A 23,764-nucleotide genomic window follows, 5' to 3' on the forward strand; every position below is an offset into this window, starting at 1 on the left:
GGCTTTGCATCGCCTGTGTGCAACTATGGCATTTTCCAATCTTCTTCCTACATCATTACTTTATGAAATACCAATGTATGTATCTACTGAGGAATGTTCGAGAAAAGTGTTTTTGTCTTTCTTATCTAACGGGCTTTCATGAAAAGGGCCATTTACCTTGTTGTGCACTACAAAGAATGATTGAAGACGCACTTCAAGATCTAACTGCGGACCCTTGCCCATACTTGTTCGGTCAGTGATATACCTCTCGGATACTCATTAGTCAAGGTGTACGCTGTAGTTGCACACTCACCTTGAGCCGCGGACCTGAAATTGGTAGAGTAATTAAGTAGGTGATCAGAAAGAACAGACGTCATCCTTTAGGCTCATCTCCCCGAATCCCTTCTCAAGCTGTATCCCGCCCACTACATCACGCCTAATCGACGACAAATCATCGTTTCATCAATCAGTGACTGGCATGACAAGGGAACACAGCGGCCAGTTAATGGCAGTGACACTGTTTCGAGACGCTGATGGTTTAAAGAAGACATCAGGAGTGATTGAGGAGATGATGCTGATTAATGGACACGTCCACACCAGGAAGGTATCCTTCGAGGCATGTCATTGACATTAATATATTGTCTTCCGACCATCCACGTTAGTTTGTGCTTGTAGTAAATGTGTTTGATTAGTTCCAGTTCTTTCGCTGAGATAAAACTGAAACACGGAATTCTTTCTGTTGTACGGTAAGATCTGACAACTTAGTATTTCCGCCAATAACTTGGTGCCCAAAAACGTCCAATCGGCAGGAAACTGGGATATAAAAAAGCAAGCTTTGCCCAAGATAATGTTGGTTTCCGTTATTGGTACTTCTGTGCTTTCCGAACTTCTCAAGCCAAGGAAAGACTCATCTCTCCTGACCTGTTCGGCAAGTCGTATCGTAGGTCTTTGTTGGGCGTATAGTTTCCATTGAATTCTTCTTCAAACGGTATGAAAACTTCATACAAATTTGATTTGCGCCTGTACGCTCGTTAATGATCTATCTCTCTGTGAAAAAACAACAACTGCAATCAGATGGACAGAGATATCAATGGTAGAATATTTCCCCCCTGACATTACGCATTTAATACTTGTATCTTTGGGAGAGTTCATCCACCTTTCTTCTCTAACTATGGTTTCGAGTCATTTCCGTTCCCTGCCCCGCTATCATGGCTTTTATTTTCTTCCATCATTATAAATTGCCTAGGTTTATCCTAAGATCATATAACACAATGAGATTTGTTTACATCAGCGAGATTTATCACTTTTGTCGCGGGAATCATATGGAAAACAATGCCAGCTTGCTTCATGTCCCGGAAGGTTTATACTAATTATACTGCTCCCTCATCATATTGGTTTCAGACTACCGAACACTTACTGTCGCTCACCCGATTCTTCTCAGTGCTCCTCCCTGGGGGATGATTTCCTTGTGAGGCGTACTACCACTATGCTGGACTTCCAACTCGAGCAGGGTTTTCTTGTTTTTGCAGTCATTACCTTCATCGTGTCGTTTTTCATTTTTTATATACGTTATGGCAGCATTCATCTTTGCTCGTTCCTTGACACGGTCTGCGGATGTACATTTGTCTTGAGGAAAGTACCTAACCCTGAAAACATTTTTAAGTCCAAATTTTTTTTCACTGTTTTTTTTTGTTTTCTGCTCAAAATGTACCAACATCATCAGTCCCAAAACTTTTTTGACTTTGACATTTTTTCAAAATTTTGACTTTTTTTCTGCTAACCTTTACACTCTGAAGCAGAAACTTGATCAGCAACCTCGGCGCTAAAAGGTTTGATAAGTCGGTTATCTCTTGCAATACCGTCCTATATAGACTGGCGGAAACTCAACAAAGGCTTCAGAACTGGTTCTCCGATTTATTTATTTTTATTAATGGCTGTATGCAAGTTCATAATGGAATCTCATACTCGGATTCATTTTCACAACCTTTTTGAAAAGAACAATGAAGTGATGCATCTAACTTGACTTAGATAACTCGGTATTACACGCAATATATTTATGGTTCTTTAGTGGTTTAGTCAAGTGGAGCTAGTAGTTAATCAATTATCCTTTAGCTAGCAGCATATCACCAAGAGAAATCCAGGCCATCCACGTATATTGTATTATTACAAGGAATATTTGTTTAGTTCATGCACACTGAAAATATTATGAGACTTCCATGTGTATGGCGCTAAATCCAACTACTTTCAGTCGCTCAAAGCGTTTCACATTATTACCTCCAGCTGTTGGCCGGTGCCATTATAAGTCAAGCTCCACCCTACATGCTCTAGGGTGGTATCTGGGGCGAAAAATCCAACGCCTGAATGAATCAAAGTTTAGCATAGGGCAACTCCACCTACGACAATCTTAAAGATTCCCATACAACATACAACGAGGATGGAGATATCTCGAAGCAAGTTTTGCTATGCTACAGGCTAGAGATGGTTTGATAGATGGCTTGGCATGGTTGAATGAATAGGATAAGACATTCTGTGCCCTTCACCCCCTTGCTTCGTCTATCTATCCAACCATGCTAAGCTTGAGCCGTCTCCTTTCTGCAGCGAAGGGAACTTGCTACGGGATCTCTCGATCTGGGTTCCATGTAGAACGTGGATGAAAACGAAGTTTTTTTCTTCCGCATTTTTGTTAAAGGAATCAAGATTGTCGCAGGTGCAGCTTCCCTTTGCTAAGTTTCCGACCTTGCAATGTCACTCCTAATTCCTGGGCTGAACTGAAATGCGGAGTTACTGCTTTGTCAGTTGCTATAATGTTTTATGCTGATAACAACTTTTCATTCTCAAACATCAATTTCCTGATATCGACACCACCTCTTAAGGGCTCTCTTTTAACTCTTCAACTGTAGTCTCGTATGGATCAAAGCGGGAAGACATTCCAAGTGCCTGTGGGATGTGATCTGCTACCTTACACGCGCACTCAAGCCGGCTCTTCAAGGTCTTTTTTAGTTCGGATTTCAAACCTCCGACGTATTATACCAGGATCCTGCCTCTGTGGCTCATTACTCCTCAAACGAATGTTTCTACTTTGTACAAAAACTATGCTCACTAGAGTAGTTCGTCCCGTTTCATCATAAGCCCAAAGTGATACATCAAAGTTTTCGATCCAGATGCGCCCACGGGTGGCTGTGTAATTCCGGCCTTGGCATCCGAGCTGAGGTAGATGATTTGTAGATGATAGCAAAACAGGATTGCATTCTACTTGGGAAATAGTGTTAGTTGTCCGTAGGCTGGACCCGGCCCCACGCAACGTCAACTTGAAACCTTTTTCGACCAGGCAATCAGTCGACCATGGTCAATTAACATCTTGGTTTATAATCATTTTCCACATTCTTGCAATATCTCAAATTGATGCTGTTTTCTTATCGATATGCCTTCTTGCCACTCTGTCTGTGGATTGATTATTCTGGATGCAGATTGGCAGTTTAAAAAGAAACCGATTATGTCATCCTGACACGTGATGTGAAAAGTCCGAGATCGAGTAATCGAGTGTGTATTGAATGTCAAGGTTGTCTCTTCATACTGTTGTAGTATTGTATCATGAAGGTCTGGAGAATTATCGAAATCGACTTTAAAGTCTGGTTCCGTTGGTGTTTGAACAGTCATTTTGATTCCGATATATTTCCCAGTTTAACATGCATGGTGTAAGGCTTATCATTAAGGCCCCGTGTTTTACAGATTACAGAGATAAACGAGCGTTTCCACTAACAAACAACAGGTGAGTTCAAAACTATTCCAAGGGTCCTCATTCAGCTGGGAAGTCAACTTAAGGGCACAATAGGCTGAACCCGGTGTACATCTTTCTGTTACATATTTCTCGGTATATGACCTCTGTAAGTAATAATCAATAAAGTGTTTAGTAGAATATTATATGTCTCTGGAACTTCAATTTGCAAGGTAATGAATTGTATATTGCAAAAGAAGTAAAGACGAACTTTTGTCTCATCTATCTAAAACTATAAGGATTTATGGTTTATGGTCCGCACATGTCGGGGGGTATTAGCCTCACCTCATCCATCTGCGCCTTTCACTGACTAGACTAGACTCGCGTCCCTAAATATCTAAATCTAGTCACGTTGCTGAACCATCATCACCACTGTCTCGTTAAATTCACCAGTTTAGGGTCATGTGGTATGTTAGTGCATTACCTCCATTTATCCCTGAGCCTGAGATGAGTAGTGAACGTTCTCAAAACACAAACATTTTCCAAGTTTTTTAGGAAGAAAAGGCAAATAATCAAAACCCGCAACTGTATCCTGCGACTGAAGACATGGAATTAAATTTTCTTTCGTAAAAACAGGAAGATGAAACTCAAGAAAAAGTATTTCCACCGAGGTGTTATCGACTGCATTGACACATTTTGTGCCAAACAATCTACACGTGTGCGAGGCTGTCGCTGCTCTCACAGGTCGAACCTTCTCCCCCACCGTGACCCTAACGATGGTTCTGCTAGTACAAAAATGGACCCACATGCCTCACACACAGTGTCGACATCCCTGGCTCTGTATGATTCGTAGATTTTGTGAATTGTTCACGTCTGCTGGAGCTGAGAATGTGTGGTCAAATACTATCACCTATCACAGCAACCTGATAGCTATGTCAACATTGCGGCCTTGCCAATTTCGAGAATCTGGCTTAATCACGAAAGAAGAGATTGCAGTAACGTTATCTGGTTTATTCATCCAGAAGCGTATTCGAGGAGTTTGGGTCCAATTTATAATGAATACCTCATCCAGCTTAAAGAACTTACCTTCTCAAGCATGAAAATCAATACAACTTGCCAGTATTAATATCAAAGTTTTGATGTAGTTTTCTAATGAATTGGCGAGCTTCAAACTTCAATCGAACAGAATCAAAGATGTAATTAATATTCTTCTACCTTACTTTGAGTATACCCGAGTTACCGCCAGTAGGAGCTAAGACTTCCCGTTCTTAATACTGTGGAACCCGGGTCGGCGACCACCCCGGTAACGCGGTCACCCCGCTATGACGACCAAGAATCGCCGGTCCCGAACGGTTTCCTCTCTAATTACCATTAAAATGCCCCCGGTAACACGACTACCCCGGCACCCAGACCACGACCACTGGATTGGGCGGTCCCAATGACCAAATTCACCCCTCTAACCCGACCAAAGGGCCGTAATGGGTCGCGACCGCGTCTCAACACCTTGGCGCAACGTTCTCTCTTGATCATTATAACACCCCGGACAGTGAATATAATGAGAATCTATATGAAAACTTTTGTGCAAGCAGTTACCATCAGTTGAAAACGAATAAACTGCGGTTTTATCCCTGTTTTTTTCATCATTCAGCCTTGTCAGTTGGTTAATTTCCCACTACCAACACACACCCTCATCGTTTAATTTTCAACCCCATTCCTTTCGCCAGCAATAAGACCAGCAGTGTCATCTACCTTTGTCGAACCGCACCATGAACGCCATCGTTGCTTATCATTGGCGCCTACTCATTGCGTACTAGTCATACCAGTATTGGCAACAGTAACCCTGATATCAATGCAAGCTACTTGTAAATGGTTTTTAGGCTCCGCCTCCGGCTTGGTTCGCACTCTCGTTCGTGAAGTGTCGCCAACGCCAAGGGCAACTGTTGCTCTGGTAATATTGTGTTCTTGTGTAAGCGAACTCGAAACCACGCCTACTCACAATTTGATGGAAACCAACAAATTCAATACTTTATAGGTTTTCTCACAGTTCAATTGGCATTTGTTTTAACCCTTTCAGCCTCCAGTGTGTCAGAATCTGTTTAGTTAGTTGACTTTCCACTTATCTTCCATGATGGTAAGGATGGTTGATCGATGCCAATAATGTTCTGTGTGTTAATAACTGAATGACTCAATATAGTGTCTTGCTCATGATACATGTTTTGATTGAGATGGTTAAACATTGATGCCCAACAGAGCCAAAACTAAATTCATTCGTGTTTTATCCGGAGTAAGACTTCCAATCCGATGTTCACTTGAGCCCTCGGCAGTTGCAGCGCTCCCATTCACTTGAGCCCTCGGCAGTTGCAGCGCTCCCATTCACTTGAGCCCTCGGCAGTTGCAGCGCTCCCATTCACTTGAGCCCTCGGCAGTTGCAGCGCTCCCATCAGAAACAACAGTTTACTGACAACTGACAGGTGAATATCTTTTGCTGCTGTCTTCCTTCTCTGTTTGTAGGATATCATATCACTTAACATGTATGGACTAATCTGCTGGCCATGGTGTAGAAATAGAGAGAGGTTTATTCTTGGATATCATATCACTTAACATGTATGGACTAATCTGCTGCCCATGGTGTAGAAATAGAGAGAGGTTTATTCTTGGATATCATGTCACTTAACATGTATGGACTAATCTGCTGCCCATGGTGTAGAAATAGAGAGAGGTTTATTCTTGGATATCATATCACTTAACATGTATGGACTAATCTGCTGCCCATGGTGTAGAAATAGAGAGAGGTTTATTCTTGGATATCATATCACTTAACATGTATGGACTAATCTGCTGCCCATGGTGTAGAAATAGAGAGAGGTTTATTCTTGGATATCATATCACTTAACATGTATGGACTAATCTGCTGCCCATGGTGTAGAAATAGAGAGAGGTTTATTCTTGGATATCATATCACTTAACATGTATGGACTAATCTGCTGGCCATGGTGTAGAAATAGAGAGAGGTTTATTCTTGGAAGGAAGCTACATCCAAGTCAAATGTTACAGCAACTACTAGTGCGTGCAAACGAACGTTCTTTTTCATTTTCTAACAAAGACCTGGTGACAAATATCCAGTGTAACATTTGGTTGTTGTACGAGTAAAGTAGAAAACCTTATTCCACGGTTGCGGGAAGAATAATGAGGTTAGTCACATCCTAATGAGCGGGTGGTCAGCCCATGTCAAGTGCAGCATCAATTCCCCCCCCCCCCCCCCAGTCAATGAGCAAGGCACATTTACGCCACCCCAACAGTAGAAAGTGATATCCACTCAATTCCCATCAAATATCACTTAGCAGCGATAACTGCTTAATCAGCTGCTGATCCTGTGTGTTTATGTCTGTTCAATCAGATGATGGGAGTGAACATGTCAATTAACTGCCAATTTGACATCAATACATGTATGTACTTGATCAGATTATATGGATATGAAGGGTAATTAATCGACTGCCTCAGACGTGTCCATATCGACCGTCGAGGTGTGATCCTATGTGACATTTCCTACCATTTAGGAGTTAGCATCATAGTCTCTGATGTATGGTCAGAAATCTCATCGTACAAAACAATAATCAAGCTGAGTTTCTCCTCTCTTTATCTCCTCAACTGCTGACGGCCGAACCTGTTTTTCACCGGGTCATACCACGTAAGCCGTTTCCATTTTCGATTACAAATTGAATGTAATTAATCGCGTTTATCTTGTCTGATTGTTCGGATAGTCTGTTTTCCCCCTTCGAGCAACACCTGAGGGGTATGCAGACAGACACTCACGTGGAGACACCCCTTCGAGCAACACCTGAGGGGTATGCAGACAGACACTCACGTGGAGACACCCCTTCGAGCAACACCTGAGGGGTATGCAGACAGACACTCCACGTGGAGGCACCCCTTCGAGCAACACCTGAGGGGTATGCAGACAGACACTCACGTGGAGACACCCCTTCGAGCAACACCTGAGGGGTATGCAGACAGACACTCCACGTGGAGGCACCCCTTCGAGCAACACCTGAGGGGTATGCAGACAGACACTCACGTGGATGCTTTTATCTCGCTTTGACTCTCCTAGAATGTATGTATCGGTTTTTGGTTCAGTAAAAACTGACCTGTTCAATTTGGCTGGATAATATCATGGCTTATAAGATGAAGTGAAACGATGAAATAGAATGATTTATAACAAACACTCAATGCGAGGGAGGGTCAATCGAGAGACCTTTGACATTTCGATCATATACATTCTTACTAACCACCTTATATTGCATCTCTCCATGCTTGATAACTTTGAAGACATTATCTGCATGTTTGCTGTGATTTGTGGTCTTTGTAACTTACATGTACTTGTGTGTACCTCAGATACATTATTTGACTCACCGTTCCGTATCAAGCGTACTTCCATACGAAAATCCTACCATCACAGTTGCCCTGTTCGGTGTCGACATTGACTCTTACCCAATCCATGTTTAATCATTTCCCCTGGGGGCTAATGGCACTGCGTCAAAGCACCGAGACTTCATAATGTATGCTTCTTTCAGGTTGTTAAATCGGTTTACTAAAAAATACTTTTGCTCGGCACGGTCTCCCATGCATCATCGTGAAAAGGGGTTTAATGTGTGCCAATGGTGCCATTCACCTGTTCATCATACTAACTAATAGGTGAGGCACTCTCTCTAGGTAGACATCTCGCATCATTTTACCTGGTTATCCATCACTCCCGGTGAAACTCCCAAGATGGAGTTTACATGTTCAGCATGGCTGATGCACCTTAAAGAAAAATAGTGAGAAGCAAAACAAATTTATACTTCTCCTTTTTCCTACCATGTCTGGCTAACGAATGGGCTCATACCCCTTTTTCATTTTCTATGTCTTCACGATGGAAATAAACAAGTCATGTCATTATGACGTCACCAGGTTGCCTGGCCGAGGACGGGGCAATGACACAAAAGCACACTGCTTTCGTCCTGAACAAAGTTTCCCGAGTATCGAACAAATTCACCATGGCGATCTTAAGCTGCCAGTTTTGACTGGTTTTTTTTTACTCATGAAATGTAACTGATCAGGTTGGCCACAAAACGCCTAACAACGAATACTGGTGACAAAATACAATGGAGAATGTAGTAAAAGCCAATCAGAAAGTCGAGCAGCAGTTTAGGATTCTGTGATGGACTAGAATTCGACAGGTCTGCTGGTGAAGGAATCCTTGTCCGAAACCTCGTCAAGCGCCATATATTTCAATATTGGCCGCCAAAGAGGCTACTTGTGTTCTACTTGCTGTGGTACTGTATTAGATTGCAATGCACAGAAGAGGTCGGTAGCACAATACGAAGCGCCAATATTCCATCAACCTTTCGAGGACGGTCCGTGCTCTAACTATAGCCATCGTATACCATCACACACCTAGCAATTGAGATCACTCATGTTATTGCCTCTTCAACATATCGTACCATTGCGAATTCTGTTGATGCAAGACCATCCTGACATAACCAGTGATTTTCAATCTACTCCGCCTCCCGATATTTTGTATACGATGGTAAGAGAGTATCAAAAACCTGTATCTCAGGATGATACAAGACTGATCACAATCAGGCAGGCGAAGATTGATGAATTCATCATGATCATTTAACTTCCGAGTTATATGATGAGGTACGGCATTGTATAACGTATGCTGTATGATAATGATGGCTTCAGAATACCTCAATGAAGGACGCAAATGCCTCCCATCACTTATCCGGTAAACACAGTCGAACAGTGACTTGGAAGTCGGATTGGATAGGTCGTTGACTTATGGGAAGTAAACCAAGAGATCCTCCTCAAAGTCTTACAGATGGCTGTTGTTTCGTTTTACGACTTTTTTAAATGGAACCATTGTTGTTTCTGTTTTTTTTCCGAAGAGATTGTGCAGCGACATAATTCAGATATTTGATCTTGAGAAGCCACTCTGTTTGGAGTAGTTTTCTAGTCTTATATTATCACCACCACCCAATCCAAATAGATCAGCCAGACGTGAGTCTAAGTAGTTATTTCTACCACAGAGACCTATCACCATGTATTTATTGATATTGCTTCCAGCGCTGTGACGACTTATCCCACTTTTTTCCATTCAGGGAACGAGAAATGCAGCGCTAATCATGTCCTAGTTGGTGTTCAGTGTTCAATTTACCAGTGATATTGCACCACTTTTTAATCTATGAAAACACACGAAAGTGATATCTTTTTCTCCAATATACATGTAATTGGTGTTTGTGCTCAGGTTTGTCAATATTATTATACACTATCATAGAGCATTTTGATATTGACAAACGCACATGTAAGCAGATCTGTAATGGTCATTGACTTGTTGGTGCAGGGACCATGAGCATAGTAGAGGCGAATCGATATGTATGGAGCAAAATAAGCCCACACTATACCACCAATATTCCATCATCAATTTACAAAATTGACTACTTGTGGCTGTCAGTGGCTGTCAGTGGCTGTCATAGCTTGACTCCGAGAATAAATGGCGTTCTCACCTCAGCTCATGTTGCTGACAAGGGTAGCTTGTGCATAGGGTTCCCTGACCTTATACGATAAAAAGTGAAAAAATGTTTTGACTTCAAACTTTTCATCTTTCAGTCAGTTGAAAAAAAAATTTCACAAAAATTTTCAAAGTCAAAAAAGTTTTGGGACTGATGATGTTGTCTCAATTTGAGCAGAAAGAAAAATTGAAAAAACAATTTGGAAGTCAAAAAAGTTTTGGGACTGATGATGTTGCTTCATTTTGAGCAGAAAAAAAACAAGTGAAAAAAAGTTGATGTCACTAAGATCGGAGTTCCTGTTGAACGTGTAAGACATCTCAGTTTTATTTGGTGACTATAGTGTTCCTCATGATTTTCGAGGTGATAGAGTATCATCGCCACTTCTCTTTGTATCAGATATTAGTATGATCCTTTTTTTCTACTAGAAATTAGGCTGGTGAGTCACCACTCAGGGTTACCGTGGGAAGATGCTGCTGCAGTCGATCGGCTTCATTTTCATTTGTCCACGCCAGTAAACCATGTAGGAAGTGTTCTCTAATGGGGGCTGTGGTTGTTTTCCATGTGATCAAGTGTTCTTTATTTGGGGCTGTGGTTGTGTTCCACGTGATCAAGTTGGCAGTGTTCTTTATTGGGGGCTGTGGTTGTGTTCCATGTGATCAAGTGTTCTTTATTTGGGGCTGTGGTTGTGTTCCATGTGATCAAGTTGGCAGTGTTCTTTATTGGGGGCTGTGGTTGTGTTCCATGTGATCAAGTTGGCAGTGTTCTTTATTGGGGGCTGTGGTTGTGTTCCATGTGATCAAGTTGGCAGTGTTCCTTATTGGGGGCTGTGGTTGTGTTCCATGTGATCAAGTTGGCAGTGTTCCTTATTGGGGGCTGTGGTTGTGTTCCATGTTAGGGCTATGGTTGTGTTCCATGTGATCAAGTTGGCAGTGTTCTTTATTGGGGGCTGTGGTTGTGTTCCATGTGATCAAGTTGGCAGTGTTCTTTATTGGGGGCTGTGGTTGTGTTCCATGTGATCAAGTTGGCAGTGTTCTTTATTGGGGGCTGTGGTTGTGTTCCATGTGATCAAGTTGGCAGTGTTCCTTATTGGGGGCTGTGGTTGTGTTCCATGTTAGGGCTATGGTTGTGTTCCATGTGATCAAGTTGGCCACTTCTGGGTACATTCTTCAGAGAACACAAACGTACCATTCAGCCGACATGCTTTTAATGAGCATATCTTGCCAACAATGAAGTTGGAAGTCACCAAGATCGAGAAATGGCAAGTGCGGTTCTTCCCCTTGGGCATCCATATTAAACCTGAAGCGTGTCTGATCTTCGTATCAACTACGAACATGATTGATTCACTTCAAATGGTAAAGTAGCTCTGAGCCGCATTTGCGCTAAACGAATTACTACATCAAGAGGGTAAGTGAAAGTGACTTCACATATATCTTTAATGTTAATTGAACGAAGTGATGCAAGTTATTCAATTAACTGATGGTGTTGAGAAGAAGAGGTTCTGACATTTCGAAACTCCATTGCTTTCCCTTCTAGCATAGAGAGAAGGTGGTGTCAAAGAATGGGAGATGGTCTGAACAAGCCATCATGTGATGCCATCTCTACAGTCTTGGGAAGGTAAAGAAACTCCCAGGGTAGCGAGGGGGTCTTGCTCTTGAGCTTCTATTGTCGCGAAAGATTTCTTGGTATGTCTAATCTCAGGCATGATACCACACAGTTCTTTCCCTCGACATGATCGTAACAACAAGGTAATATAGCAAATATCTTTCATTTGCCGGTGACCTCAACAAGAAGCTGTTTTCAATTATACTATCACTTCCGGATGCAAAGTTATAAGGTTCTTGGTATATTCATGTTTAGGGATATCATGCAATGAATTATATTCTACGTTATATTCTTCTTAGGCTGTGTATCCATAGACTATTCCCTTTAGAACCTGTCCCCATATCATGTTTCCTGGTACATCCAATGAATGAGAATGTCCAATAAGCCAAACAAAGGTTCATTAATCACACCAAGACCCAATACGGCCAAGCCCCACACTCTGGACCAAATCACATCTCTTCCCTATAATTGCAGATCCGTGCTCATTAGTTCCTTCAGGGTTTGCAACTGCTGCACAAAGAGTAATATTGTGTGCTCTTTTTCTTAAAGATGATGTTCTATCACGCACCATTTGTTCGGTCTCGGTAAATGCTAATTTCACCACCCTGCCTGCTTGTCTGTAAAGTAAAGACCCAATCCGTCCAGTCGTTAACTCGATTGAGCAATCATGGGTTGAACGTTTTTATCCGAGAGAGAATTGATAGCATGTTTATCATCGTGCAGGGAGGGAGATACGGAAAGAGACGAAATTAATGTTGAAGAAAAATGACTCTTTGAGCCCTAAGTCGGTTATTGCGCTGGCATGATGCCGGTAATGTCTATACATTCATAAATACCCCCACAGTAGATCAAAGCATCTTAAACAACTACTGTCTCCTGCTGAAAAATCACCAAACCTTACTATAGGTATGCGGCATCTGCGGTATTGCCAAACTTGATTCCATCATGTTTCAATTGAGAATAGTATACATTTCATGAAATTAACATGATAAGACCATCAGTACCAGTGACGGGATCAAACCTCAGTGTCAGGGCAAACCAGTGACGGGATCAAACCTCAGTGTCAGGGACCATCAGTACCAGTGACGGGATCAAACCTCAGTGTCAGGGACCATCAGTACCAGTGACGGGATCAAACCTCAGTGTCAGGGCAAACCAGTGACGGGATCGAACCTCAGTGTCAGGGCAACTCAGTTCGTTCTGGTGGCGTTTGATAAAGAATTATAAAGTACCCTTAAGAGATGTTCCCTTGGTCGGTGGCATATCTAAAAAGCCACCATTACATTATGTAATTACGCTATGTCTTTCCCAGCAGGAAATACGTGAGGTGGGAGTAATCTTCTTTACATTTGTTCTTTATGATGAGAGGAACCATATCGCCTCGATCTGTTGCAAGGAAAAGCTCGAGTTGCATCATTCTCAAACGAAGGTTATGAAAGACTTTTTAGTTGTTAAAAGAGATGAAACGTAGGCTTTAAGCTAATAGTGGATGAAGGGACTGTTTATTCTCGAATTATGTGGGAATTATGAAGTGAAGGCTGATCTTTGTAAATACAGCAACAGTTTTGTTTGAAAAGGTCGCACGCTTTGGAGACGCGGTCGCGACCGATTACGACAATTAGGCCCTTTGGTCGGGTGAATTTGGTCATAGGGACCGCCCAATCCAGTGGTCGTGGTCTGGGACTGGGTTGGTCGTGTTACCGGGGGCCTTGCAATGGTAATTAGAGAGGAAACCATTCGGGACCGGCGATTCTTGGTCGTCATAGCGGGGTGGTCGCCGACCGGGGTCCACTGCACTATGCATAGCATGTCATATTGCAGTTCCATCTTACTGTAGCTGACCAATAAAGTCAGTTCCTTTGAAAATAATCTCATAGAATACTGTTCCTGCTTTTTTGATCGATGTAATGATGTGACAGCGCTATGAATGCTATTTATGGTTCTCTAACATCTCATTCTAGATCATCACCCAAAGAGTCATGATGATTCCTCTGTGTACCACGTCATAATCCTGAGACGAGGCAAACATGACGGAAAAAAGGAACGAGACCTGGGATGTGAATGCGACGCATGCGTGGCTCTCCTGGGCGCCAATACTCGGATCAACAAGCGAGACATATAATGAGAGCGTTCGTATCGCCACCACCACTGCAGTAGCAGAGAGTTACGGATACTCACCAGGGATGGATGTGAAACCCAACTTTCCGACAGGGGGTGAGAGCAATATAGAAAATATAATGGACCCTACATCAGGTCCTCCAGGGATGACGGAAATGTCCCTTATAAAGACAGTGATCCTATCCATCATGTTTTTGTTTTCATTAGTTGGAAATGTGGCAACTATAGTCCAGATGAACCGAAACAGGGCCAAGCATAGTACTATTCATACTTTGATATTACAACTGGCGACAGCGGATTTAATAGTGACTTTCTTCTGCACGGCGTGTGAGGCTATTTGGTCATCAACGATTCAATGGTACGCCGGAAACTTCATGTGTAAAGGGGTGAAGTTTTTACAAGTGTTTGGATTATACTTGTCTACTTATATCATTGTGATTATCAGCGTTGATCGATGTTGTGCCATTCTGGACCCGATGAGTAGGAACCGTGCCCCGAGGAGAGTCAAAATCATGATCATAGTAGCATGGACACTCAGTGCTCTATTAAGTTCACCTCAGGTAAGCCAATGTCTTATACGTTTTTGATATTTTAGTTTGTGTAATGAGTTATTCGTCCAGTTTCAGTATGAACAGCAGTCATTATCTACAGTGATAGAGATATAAATCACTTCGGGTCAGATTACACAATTGTTTTGAAAGTTTGTATAGTAATCTATTCGAAAACAGTCTGTCTGTTAACTTTATGAGGCTTAATATGATTATTTGGCCGCCCGATTATCTTTTGATTTTACTTCTTCTTCCCAGCAACGTGGCTGGTAAATCATTCAAATACCTGTTGGGGTCGAGTAGCAGCGACCGCAGCTGAGAAACATCTCATTGAAATGGCGTCTTATAGGTTTCCCGTATCAGTGACACCGATCTCTTAGTGAGTTAGCGGTCACCTACTGATACTAGTACACGCATCACATATGGTTATTGACAAATCAAACGGTAATTGGTACCCACGACAAATGACGTCATGTCGCCAACAGAAACGAATGGAATTAAACAGGCCATTCCTTTCGGGAAATATCCAAGTCTGCTTATAAATTCAAAAGATATTTTGGAGTCAAAGCACTTAAACAATGTATTCCCAATAAGAAAAGCGCTTTATAAAAGCTAATTTCGTTTCCACATTAAAACTGATTTTGGCGACAATGGTATCATATAAATCAAAGCCTGTCAACGACTAGTACATTTTTGAAAGACGTTCCTCTTAGATCTCTAATTCATTGATAGTTGAAAATGGATCACCTTCTCGTCCAATGCCCGCCAATGATCTGAGTGAAGGGTTGAGGCTAATTGATAACTTACAAGCCATGGCAAACACATTAATTAATTACTTTGGAAGTTACATTAAGAAATAAAATCCTGAATAGATTAGTGACATCCGTCTGTGAATCCGTATGACAGTCACCAGGAAACACCATTAGCCAAGTTAGAGACCAAGATCAATCAACGGGAAGACTTCAGCTCAGTATATCATAATGAAGTGAAATTAATCTCTTCTTAAAACTGGGGATATTCAGTTCTTTATGTTCAAAACAAGACGAGGATAAGTAAGAAATAGAGCAATCATATTGAAAACAGAGGAAGTTCATTAAATAGCTTAATTGAACCGATCAGAGCTGCAGCATGACGTCATTCCGTTTTCCGACGGCAAGTGGGCATTGGCGGATTCTGGCAAGGGATCTTTTTTACTCTGATGGTTGCTTCCGAATGACTCAACTGGTTTACACATGAGATGTCTCTTGTCATGTGAATACAGATAAAAAAATCGTGCCTGCAAGATTATAGTCAGTGGTACATAACCTCGCTTAGTGAAAGTCGGCCGAGGTGACAACATTCAGACTAGTCTGGGAGCTTATGTTAAAGTGCCAACACATCATGAAATACGAAAAAATCTTTTGATGTCAGTCAAAATCGAGACAGTCCACATCTTACAGAGCATGAGCTCAATAAATCGCTAAAAGCCTCCGGTTCTCTGAGTATTAACTTTGTTGTTGATGTTATATGTATCTCCCAAGGCACCCGTCCCTTCCTTTGACAACGCATTGACGTCGAAACATGAACGCCATTGTTCAAAGCCAAGTTTTTCATCATTTGGCTTTGAGCAAAACCACCCGAGTTGTCCGATGGAAATGTCTTATCCATTAGACCTATCTATCAAATAAAAGTTTACCAGAGTGGCTGTGTTTTCCATAGTTATGTAGAAGTAGGAAATGTGACTGCAGACGCTGAAGGGACTTATATGCGGCCATATAGTGATAGTTTGGATTCTTCAGCGAACAATGATGTCCGATTACCTGTGCCAAACATCACACATTCAGTTCCGTTTCATGATATCATATTGATGGGGACTCAAGTGGAAGATGGTGTCGTTGTCCAAAAAGTCATTTATACTCTCGGATAGAGTGTTTACCTTTCCCCATTGCTCGGGTTACGTTGACTTCTGTTCCTACAGTCTTCACAATTAAAGCCACTACCGGTTAAGAATTACCTCGTTACCGAATCACCTCACTATTTTTTTTCCTGGATTAAGATTGGTGAAAGAATCTCCCTGAAATGCAATGTTGGCGCCTCTTAGATGAAGTGCCACTTCAAGTTCTGACTAGCTGGCTCACAGCATAGCCTCACGCAGGCTAAAACTGAATTTAACAACTCTTCATGAGTTACCTTTTCACTTGACTTACTCCAGCTGCTGACAACAAGCCCTAAGCTAAAGAACTAAACTTAAATGCGATCACTCTTTAATTGCTTGGTCTCTAGTTTCAGTTGATTGGTTGGCAATTGGAGATAGGACAGGAAGGAACAATGCCATTTTGGTTTCATTTTCTTGCCAATCAAACCGGTTTGTCGTGGTAACTTCCGATGCGCGTACTGTGTCGTTCTGTTTGAAAGTGGAAGGTTGTTATGACGATGTCGACACACAGACTAAGTTTAGTTGGTGAACTACGCATAGATGACAACAGCCCAGTTTGAAAGTCTTGTTGCGCTTGCTCCCATTACCGTTAAGACTCCTACAAAGAAACATCTTCTCAGTGGTAGTTTATGTCCATGTATTAATGTCAGCAACTCTAAGAATATGAGGCCTCGGACTGTAATCGGACACTATTTTCCAATTAGACTACAAGAGACATTGATTTTTGGTTGAAGGCTTAGATAGCGATTAGCATCTTAAGTAAGGATGAGATCGGGTTTCATTCTCAGATGAACGATCGTTTCGTGACATATTCCTTTCTCACATAAGGTGATTATCGCCAGAGAGGAACGAACCATGATCACTTCCTGGACAAGATGATTTGAATAGAATATCGATGTCCTCTCATGATCTCCTGGCTTCTCCGGTGGCATTACCCATTACTTATTGTTCTGCTTTCATGTCTCAGGGCAATATTGGTATTGAATTTCGGTTTGTTAGAATAACGCATTGACTGAAGGTCAGCCTTGGCCAATTGATGTGGTGAGATATCAACTTATATTGGGAACCATCTGTGTGGTTAAGCTCTGTTATTCGATGGTGTTTTGATGTATGGGGTTAGTTAGTAAAAGGCTAGAGTTAGATTATTTGGGTCAGGAATGCTGCTCTGATTCTGTAAGAATCACTTTTGTCGTATTTTTCCCCTTAGCCTTTAATGTTTGGTTGCTAATCATCATCTGTCAACGTCTGCAGAGTTTCGGGTTTGGTCATTCTTTGAGGCAGGGTTGGAGCAGTTCGGTCGGTAGCAGACATTCATTCGGCTCCAGAGTCCTAATAACGTGGTAAGGCATGGCATCCGAAACAGTCATACCAACCACAGAAATGCATTCTAGAGGCATTGGAATCCGTTACGGTAATGCCAACCATTGAAATGTAACAAATGAGAATTCTGGAGGCATTTGAATCCATAACGGAGTGCCGCCAGCTACAGAAATATAATGAACGAGGGATTCATGGCGCATTGGAATCCTTAACGGACTTGCTCACCACAGAAATATAATGAACGAGGGATTCATGGCGCATTGGAATCCTTAACGGACTTGCTCACCACAGAAATATAATGAACGAGGGCTTCATGGCGCATTGGAATCCTTAACGGACTTGCTCACCACAGAAATATAATGAACGAGGGCTTCATGGCGCATTGGCATCCTTAACGGACTTGCTCACCACAGAAATATAATGAACGAGGGATTCATGGCGCATTGGAATCCTTAACGGACTCGCTCACCACAGAAATGTAACAAACCAAGTTACTATCAATTGTCGATTACACTTAACGATGAATTTTGCACCCAAACCGCTATCGAAAACATCAATTCGCCCGAATAAATTTTATCTCAAATATACACCCAAGAATAAGATCTTTGAGAAGGTTGAATACCACCTCTTGCCAGACGTTACTGTCAAACTAACTTCGCTCCAATCATAAAGCGGCATTCGTAAACGGTTTTTCACTAAGAACGTCTCATAGTTTTAGCATATTGAGACTGGGCTAAGCTAGGAATTGTGTTTGATGAATATATTCCATACAATATGGAAATCTTGTCGGCAGAACGTGATGTTTGGCATTCGAATCGTCAGTCAGAGTCAATATCAAGCAGACACCCTGGGCCATGACCGCAGTCTAATTAACAGAAGGAAGCTAAGAGATTGAATTAACTTTGAGTTGGAATGACGATAAGGTCGTTTAAATGGCGTTCCCCGCTGGCAAACGACTAATGGTATCTGGTAATCTACGCCTTTTAACCAGTGAAATGACTGACTGCTCGGGATTTCACTTTGAATGAGATCAATTTGTCAGGAAAATTGAAGGGGACAATTTCTGGACTTTAACGACCACTCACTATCTTTAACGTGAGAGGTCTTCAAGATTTGGAACTGACTTTGAACTACTCCATTCGTCCAGGCTGAAATCCTCGTCGACGGATTTCTTTACAGCTGTAACAGGATTGGGCGGTGCGAAGTTTCCACTTGCGTCATCCCGTCTTTTCCCAACATGCACCTAAAAGGTAAGAATAAGCAGTGTTTTTTTAGCATTATTGGATACTTTGCCTGAGCGAGGGCTGCATGACATTGCTTTGCCACTGGCTGCATGTGGGAGTTGATTATCGATGATTGATATAGACATGTACCAAATAGGAGGGAAGATAAGCCAAACATGGGGCTCCTAGCTGCTGGGCCTTCCTGATAGATACGTTTATAATGCTACCTTCAGCATCAGATTGCAGAAACACATTAGTCCTGCCCTAAACCTTGACATTAGCAAGCTGTCAACAGAGAAATAAATTGTTCATGTTCCGCTTCCAGACTGGAGTCAAGGTTAGGTATGTGATCGTGAGCCGGTTAAGATGTTGATGATTTCATGTCGTGTTCGTGTAAAGTGTCTGATCATATTCAAGGTTGTGCACTGTCAATGGGATGATCATACTGATATAGGAGCCCGTGTTTGAAGGCAGGCAAGCGCTTGTTGTCTGCTCACCCTTGTGGTTATAAGCCATAAGGTGACTAACCTCTAACTCCGATCCATGCGTCGATTCGACTCGAGCTCCTCAACTCAGTGAATGTGTGCTTCTCATGCAATTGTGTCACGCACCCCGTATCATATGGTCGATTTGTTTCTCGTAACCTAATAAAATCATTAAGAGTCCTGTATCAATTGTTAGCAGGTCAATAAGCAAACAACCTGTTCAAGACGCTTATAATGCAACAATGCATGGTATTGCGCTTAGCGTCCTTTTCTTCGGGTAAGGTGGGCGTCCTTCGTCGAGTCAACATTGGAACTTCTTGCCGCGGTCGAAGGACCGATGTTTGTGTTCCCATAAACAGACTAATGAAAATATGCCATTTACCCTATTTTTCGAAAGCAAAATTGGTGATGCAGAATTGGACAGTTCAGATTGGACGGTCAAAGGCAGGACTTCCGTATCCTTATTTCGGGAAACCTGGAATAAACATTGTAACACGAATAGAAAGCAATGGCTTCGTTCGTCGGTATCTCTCTTGCCCAATCTAATTGTTACCTGGACTAGCGCAAATCACTACCACAACAACTCTTACTGTTAGCTTGTTGCTCGAAGCAAGTCATACGATCCCTTGCACTCTCGGATGTGAGTTTGTCAAATGACTTTAAATATAACCTATATGGTGTGTTCGACATGATATCCATTGATGATATTTGAGTAGTTCATAGAAGTGGTGTTTTGATGTTACCGCAGGTCACTCAATAGCAGGCCTGATGGAATGTTAGATTGACCTCCTACATTGCTAATCACATAACACTTTTAAAGTGATAATATAGCGAACCAGTCAGCAGATTAAGGAAGTCTAGTTTCTTTTCTATTCCTTGTTGATTTCGGCTTTGTACTTTAACTTCTCCAGTAGACATCATCTCCTGAGGTTTCTATTATTCACCGTGAAAAACGCCGCCGACAGCTAAAGGTGACGGTGTTAAGTTGCTTTCATTATTTTCGTTCTTTTCACATTTATTTCCTTTCTTGCATTCTTTTTGCTCAAGTCACGTGAGACACGAATAGAAATCATTCGAGAAAGGTAACCAGATACGTATAGAATAGGACAGCAGCGCGGAAATGATGCTGGGGTTGTTAGTAGATAGTCGTTTTCACTGGGGTAATTTTTTGTCATGTCTTATTCTTGATTTGCAGAGCAGGGCACAGTTGATTCGATAAGGTGTCAGAGCCACCAATGATCAGATGAGGCCGTGACAAGAACATATTGCAAGTGTCTCTAAATATCCGTCCAATGCCCTTGCTTTTCAACAAGTTTGATATGGTATTTGTCCATATTCACCAGTCACAAAATGGTAATAAATACTCAATTGAAGACGACATTGGATGAGAGTAAGCCATGATATGTTGCGTTGGTATAAATTCACAATTCACTTTACACTTCAGAATAGCAATTTGACACTGCAGATCGAAAATAGACTATTCGTCTTCCATCATGTTTTATTCGTTAACTAAGCCTCCACTCGTTATCTGTGATCGGGGACAGAATGGAAACCACCACGGGTAATCGTACATCGCCGGGAGAGGAAGAAGTACTAGCAGTGTCATTCACTGGTAACTTCTTTCGACTGTTCACTGGCTCCTATGACCAACCTAGTCTGGTAAAGATACGTGAAGCATGACAAGTACATCGAAACTGCTTTGGGGAGTGATGAAGGCAGTTAGTGTCTTCGTTCCTGTAGTATGTTTCATATTTACTAAGCGCCTCAACAGCTGACATAAAAGGGCGTAGTACTCCTCCAATTGCTCAACCTGCTGCTCTAAACAAATGCTAAAGGTCTAATAGATTGCCTTTATTGGAAAGGGCGTCTGTTCATCCAGCCGCTTTAGCGAAACCGACCAGATCGATTCGTACAAGGTGCATTGGCTCACCTTTTTGAGAGACGTGTCATGGACCCGATGCTGGCCATATAATCCGAGGAAATTCACATACGGCATGACTGACTGTCTTTGCTCACTTAGGGAGGGCCAACAGAGCTGAAGTTAGTTGCCAGTGACGGCTATTCGAAACTTCTGCGTGATAATATTCATAATGGTATAAGATGATGGTATAAGAGGGCCGGCGAATCTAGGAACTGGAAGAAGAGGGAGCGTGCTCTGCATTTCTCATCAAAATTCCTGGACAGGTGTGTTCCAAAATTTCAAAACATTTACATCGATTAGGAGCCGTGCGTCTGGTGCACCCGCTTGGATCCGCGCCTGATAAACGTACATGAATGAATAATAACGAGAACATTTTTCAAAAAAACTCGAAAATATAGATTCGCCCGGTTTCGAACTCGTGACCATCCAATCCACAGTGCAACCGTCTAACCGCCGAGGCCATCAAGGCTTTAATGATAGACCGGGATGTTTGTTGGACTAGTCGTCGCCATATTGAAGAAGCGCCATGATTGTGACGAGGTCACGCTGGCGGAAGGGTAATTGGGTACTAATAGTTCCAAGCTAACCGTATAATTCGTTATTGCGACAGATTTTTCATGATATGTCGTATTTATATAGCTCGGTGATATTATAGATAATGTTTGTAATTGATTTTACTGTTTGAATGGCTTTCTAAAAAATGTTTTAGAAGCGAGGTCAACAGGTCAAAAGAAATAGTTTTTGGCGCCAATGATGTCAGCAATGGCGAATTTGAATTAAGATTCGAGTCGATTCTTTTGGAGTCGGAAGTGTGCATGCACACGGCAGTCGTATTTATATAGCTCCGTGTACGTGATTTGAAGGGACAGTTTGGGTGTGGGATATACTAAGGTGACCAGAAAGATGATATGTAATTTGAATCTATCCGCCTGCTCATCACTGTAGTTACAAACTAAATGCTCATCACTGATAATGAATTTAGCGCCGACTTGTCAAACCATTCTCGGGAGTGCTCAAACACCTAGAATCAGTGTGTACTTCAGCTTGAAAAGTTTGGGTGAAGGGGTTTTCTTCGTGATAATATTCACAATGGTATAAGATGATGGTATAAGAGGGCCGGCGAATCTAGGAACTGGAAGAAGAGGGAGCGCTCTGCATTTCTCATCAAAATTCCGGGACAGGTGTGTTCCAAAATTTCATGAGTGGTAAATTAAAAACGTTTACATCGATTAGGAGCCGTGCGTCTGGTGCACCCGCTTGGATCCGCGCCTGATAAACGTACATGAATGAATAATAACGAGAAAAAATGTTCAAAAAAACTCAAAAATATAGATTCGCCGGGTTTCGAACTCGTGACCATCCAATCCACAGTGCAACCGTCTAACCGCCGAGGCCATCAAGACTTTAGTGATAGACCGGGGTTTTTGTGTCTAAGCTTCAATCCATTAACTTAATAGGCGTTTTCCCCTTTTAATTTCTGTGGTAGACCATTTCCTTATAACAGAAAACAAACAAGTCCATCGATACCGAGCGACTTCCTCTGAGTTGGTAAAACATAGGTCTCCGGCAGCGTCACCGGTTCCGTCCTCGCAAGTCACTCTATATCAATGTAACTGGTCCCATCAGATGCTCAGCTCACGCTGTTGGCGATCATATACTGTTCAAATCCACAGTCATATTGTTCACTTCAGCTTTGCTTGCACCCGAAGACGTGAAGAAAGAAAAAAGAATTAGAGAACATAATGCTGTCAAATACAGTATCAATAGGTGCACAGCGTCGCTTCAGTTTTGTCTCATGCGCATGAACTAACCTGCCAATGAGAATCTGCCTTTCAGTGCCAAGTTTAGCTCTTCTTTTATCGACAAGCAAGAAACCTTAATGTTCTTGAGCAGCATTGTGCACATTGCTTCTGCATGTGTAGTTATCTTGTTCCTCAATGTTGTTATAACTATGATTTCGACCTTTCTTGAGGCAGTGGCGAAGGGTCTCTACACCTTTATGTTCTTGACCAGCATTGTGCACATTGCTTCTGTATGTGTAGTTGTCTTGTTCCTCAATGCATACCATTGTTATAACTATGATTTCGACCTTTCTTGAGGCAGTGGCGAAGGGTCTCTACACCTGGCCAACCTGCCTGTAAGATTGTCGTAACTGATCTGATAAGAAACTTCATAATTCCTCATTACTGAGCTTGAGCTTGACCCTCCGTTACTTGAAAGCGACAGCTTACTACTCTGATTGAGCGCCAAATTGCTTATTGGTAAACATAAATATCATGCATTGATTAGATGGTACATCTCGACACTGACAGCAAGCGCTGGGGGAGGGAGATGTAATCAACTTAAATGAGGTTTTACTGTACGATCTGATGGTAAAGAGATTGCGT

General features: G+C 42.1%; 1 protein-coding gene across 4 annotated transcripts in view; it reads left to right on the plus strand.

Annotated features, from left to right (window-relative positions):
- Positions 1 to 23,764, plus strand: part of LOC135483444 (gonadotropin-releasing hormone receptor-like) — a 56,394-nt gene that overhangs the window by 17,015 nt on the left and 15,615 nt on the right. For all 4 annotated transcript variants that reach the window (XM_064764391.1, XM_064764390.1, XM_064764393.1 and 1 more), the window contains exon 2: positions 13,809 to 14,525. In XM_064764391.1, coding sequence (XP_064620461.1) covers positions 13,875 to 14,525 — 651 coding nt within the window. In that variant the 5' untranslated portion in view covers positions 13,809 to 13,874. The remainder of the gene's footprint in view (positions 1 to 13,808; positions 14,526 to 23,764) is intronic.

Source organism: Lineus longissimus, chromosome 2 (assembly GCF_910592395.1).
Source record: "Lineus longissimus chromosome 2, tnLinLong1.2, whole genome shotgun sequence".
Taxonomy (NCBI): Eukaryota; Metazoa; Nemertea; class Pilidiophora; order Heteronemertea; family Lineidae; genus Lineus; species Lineus longissimus.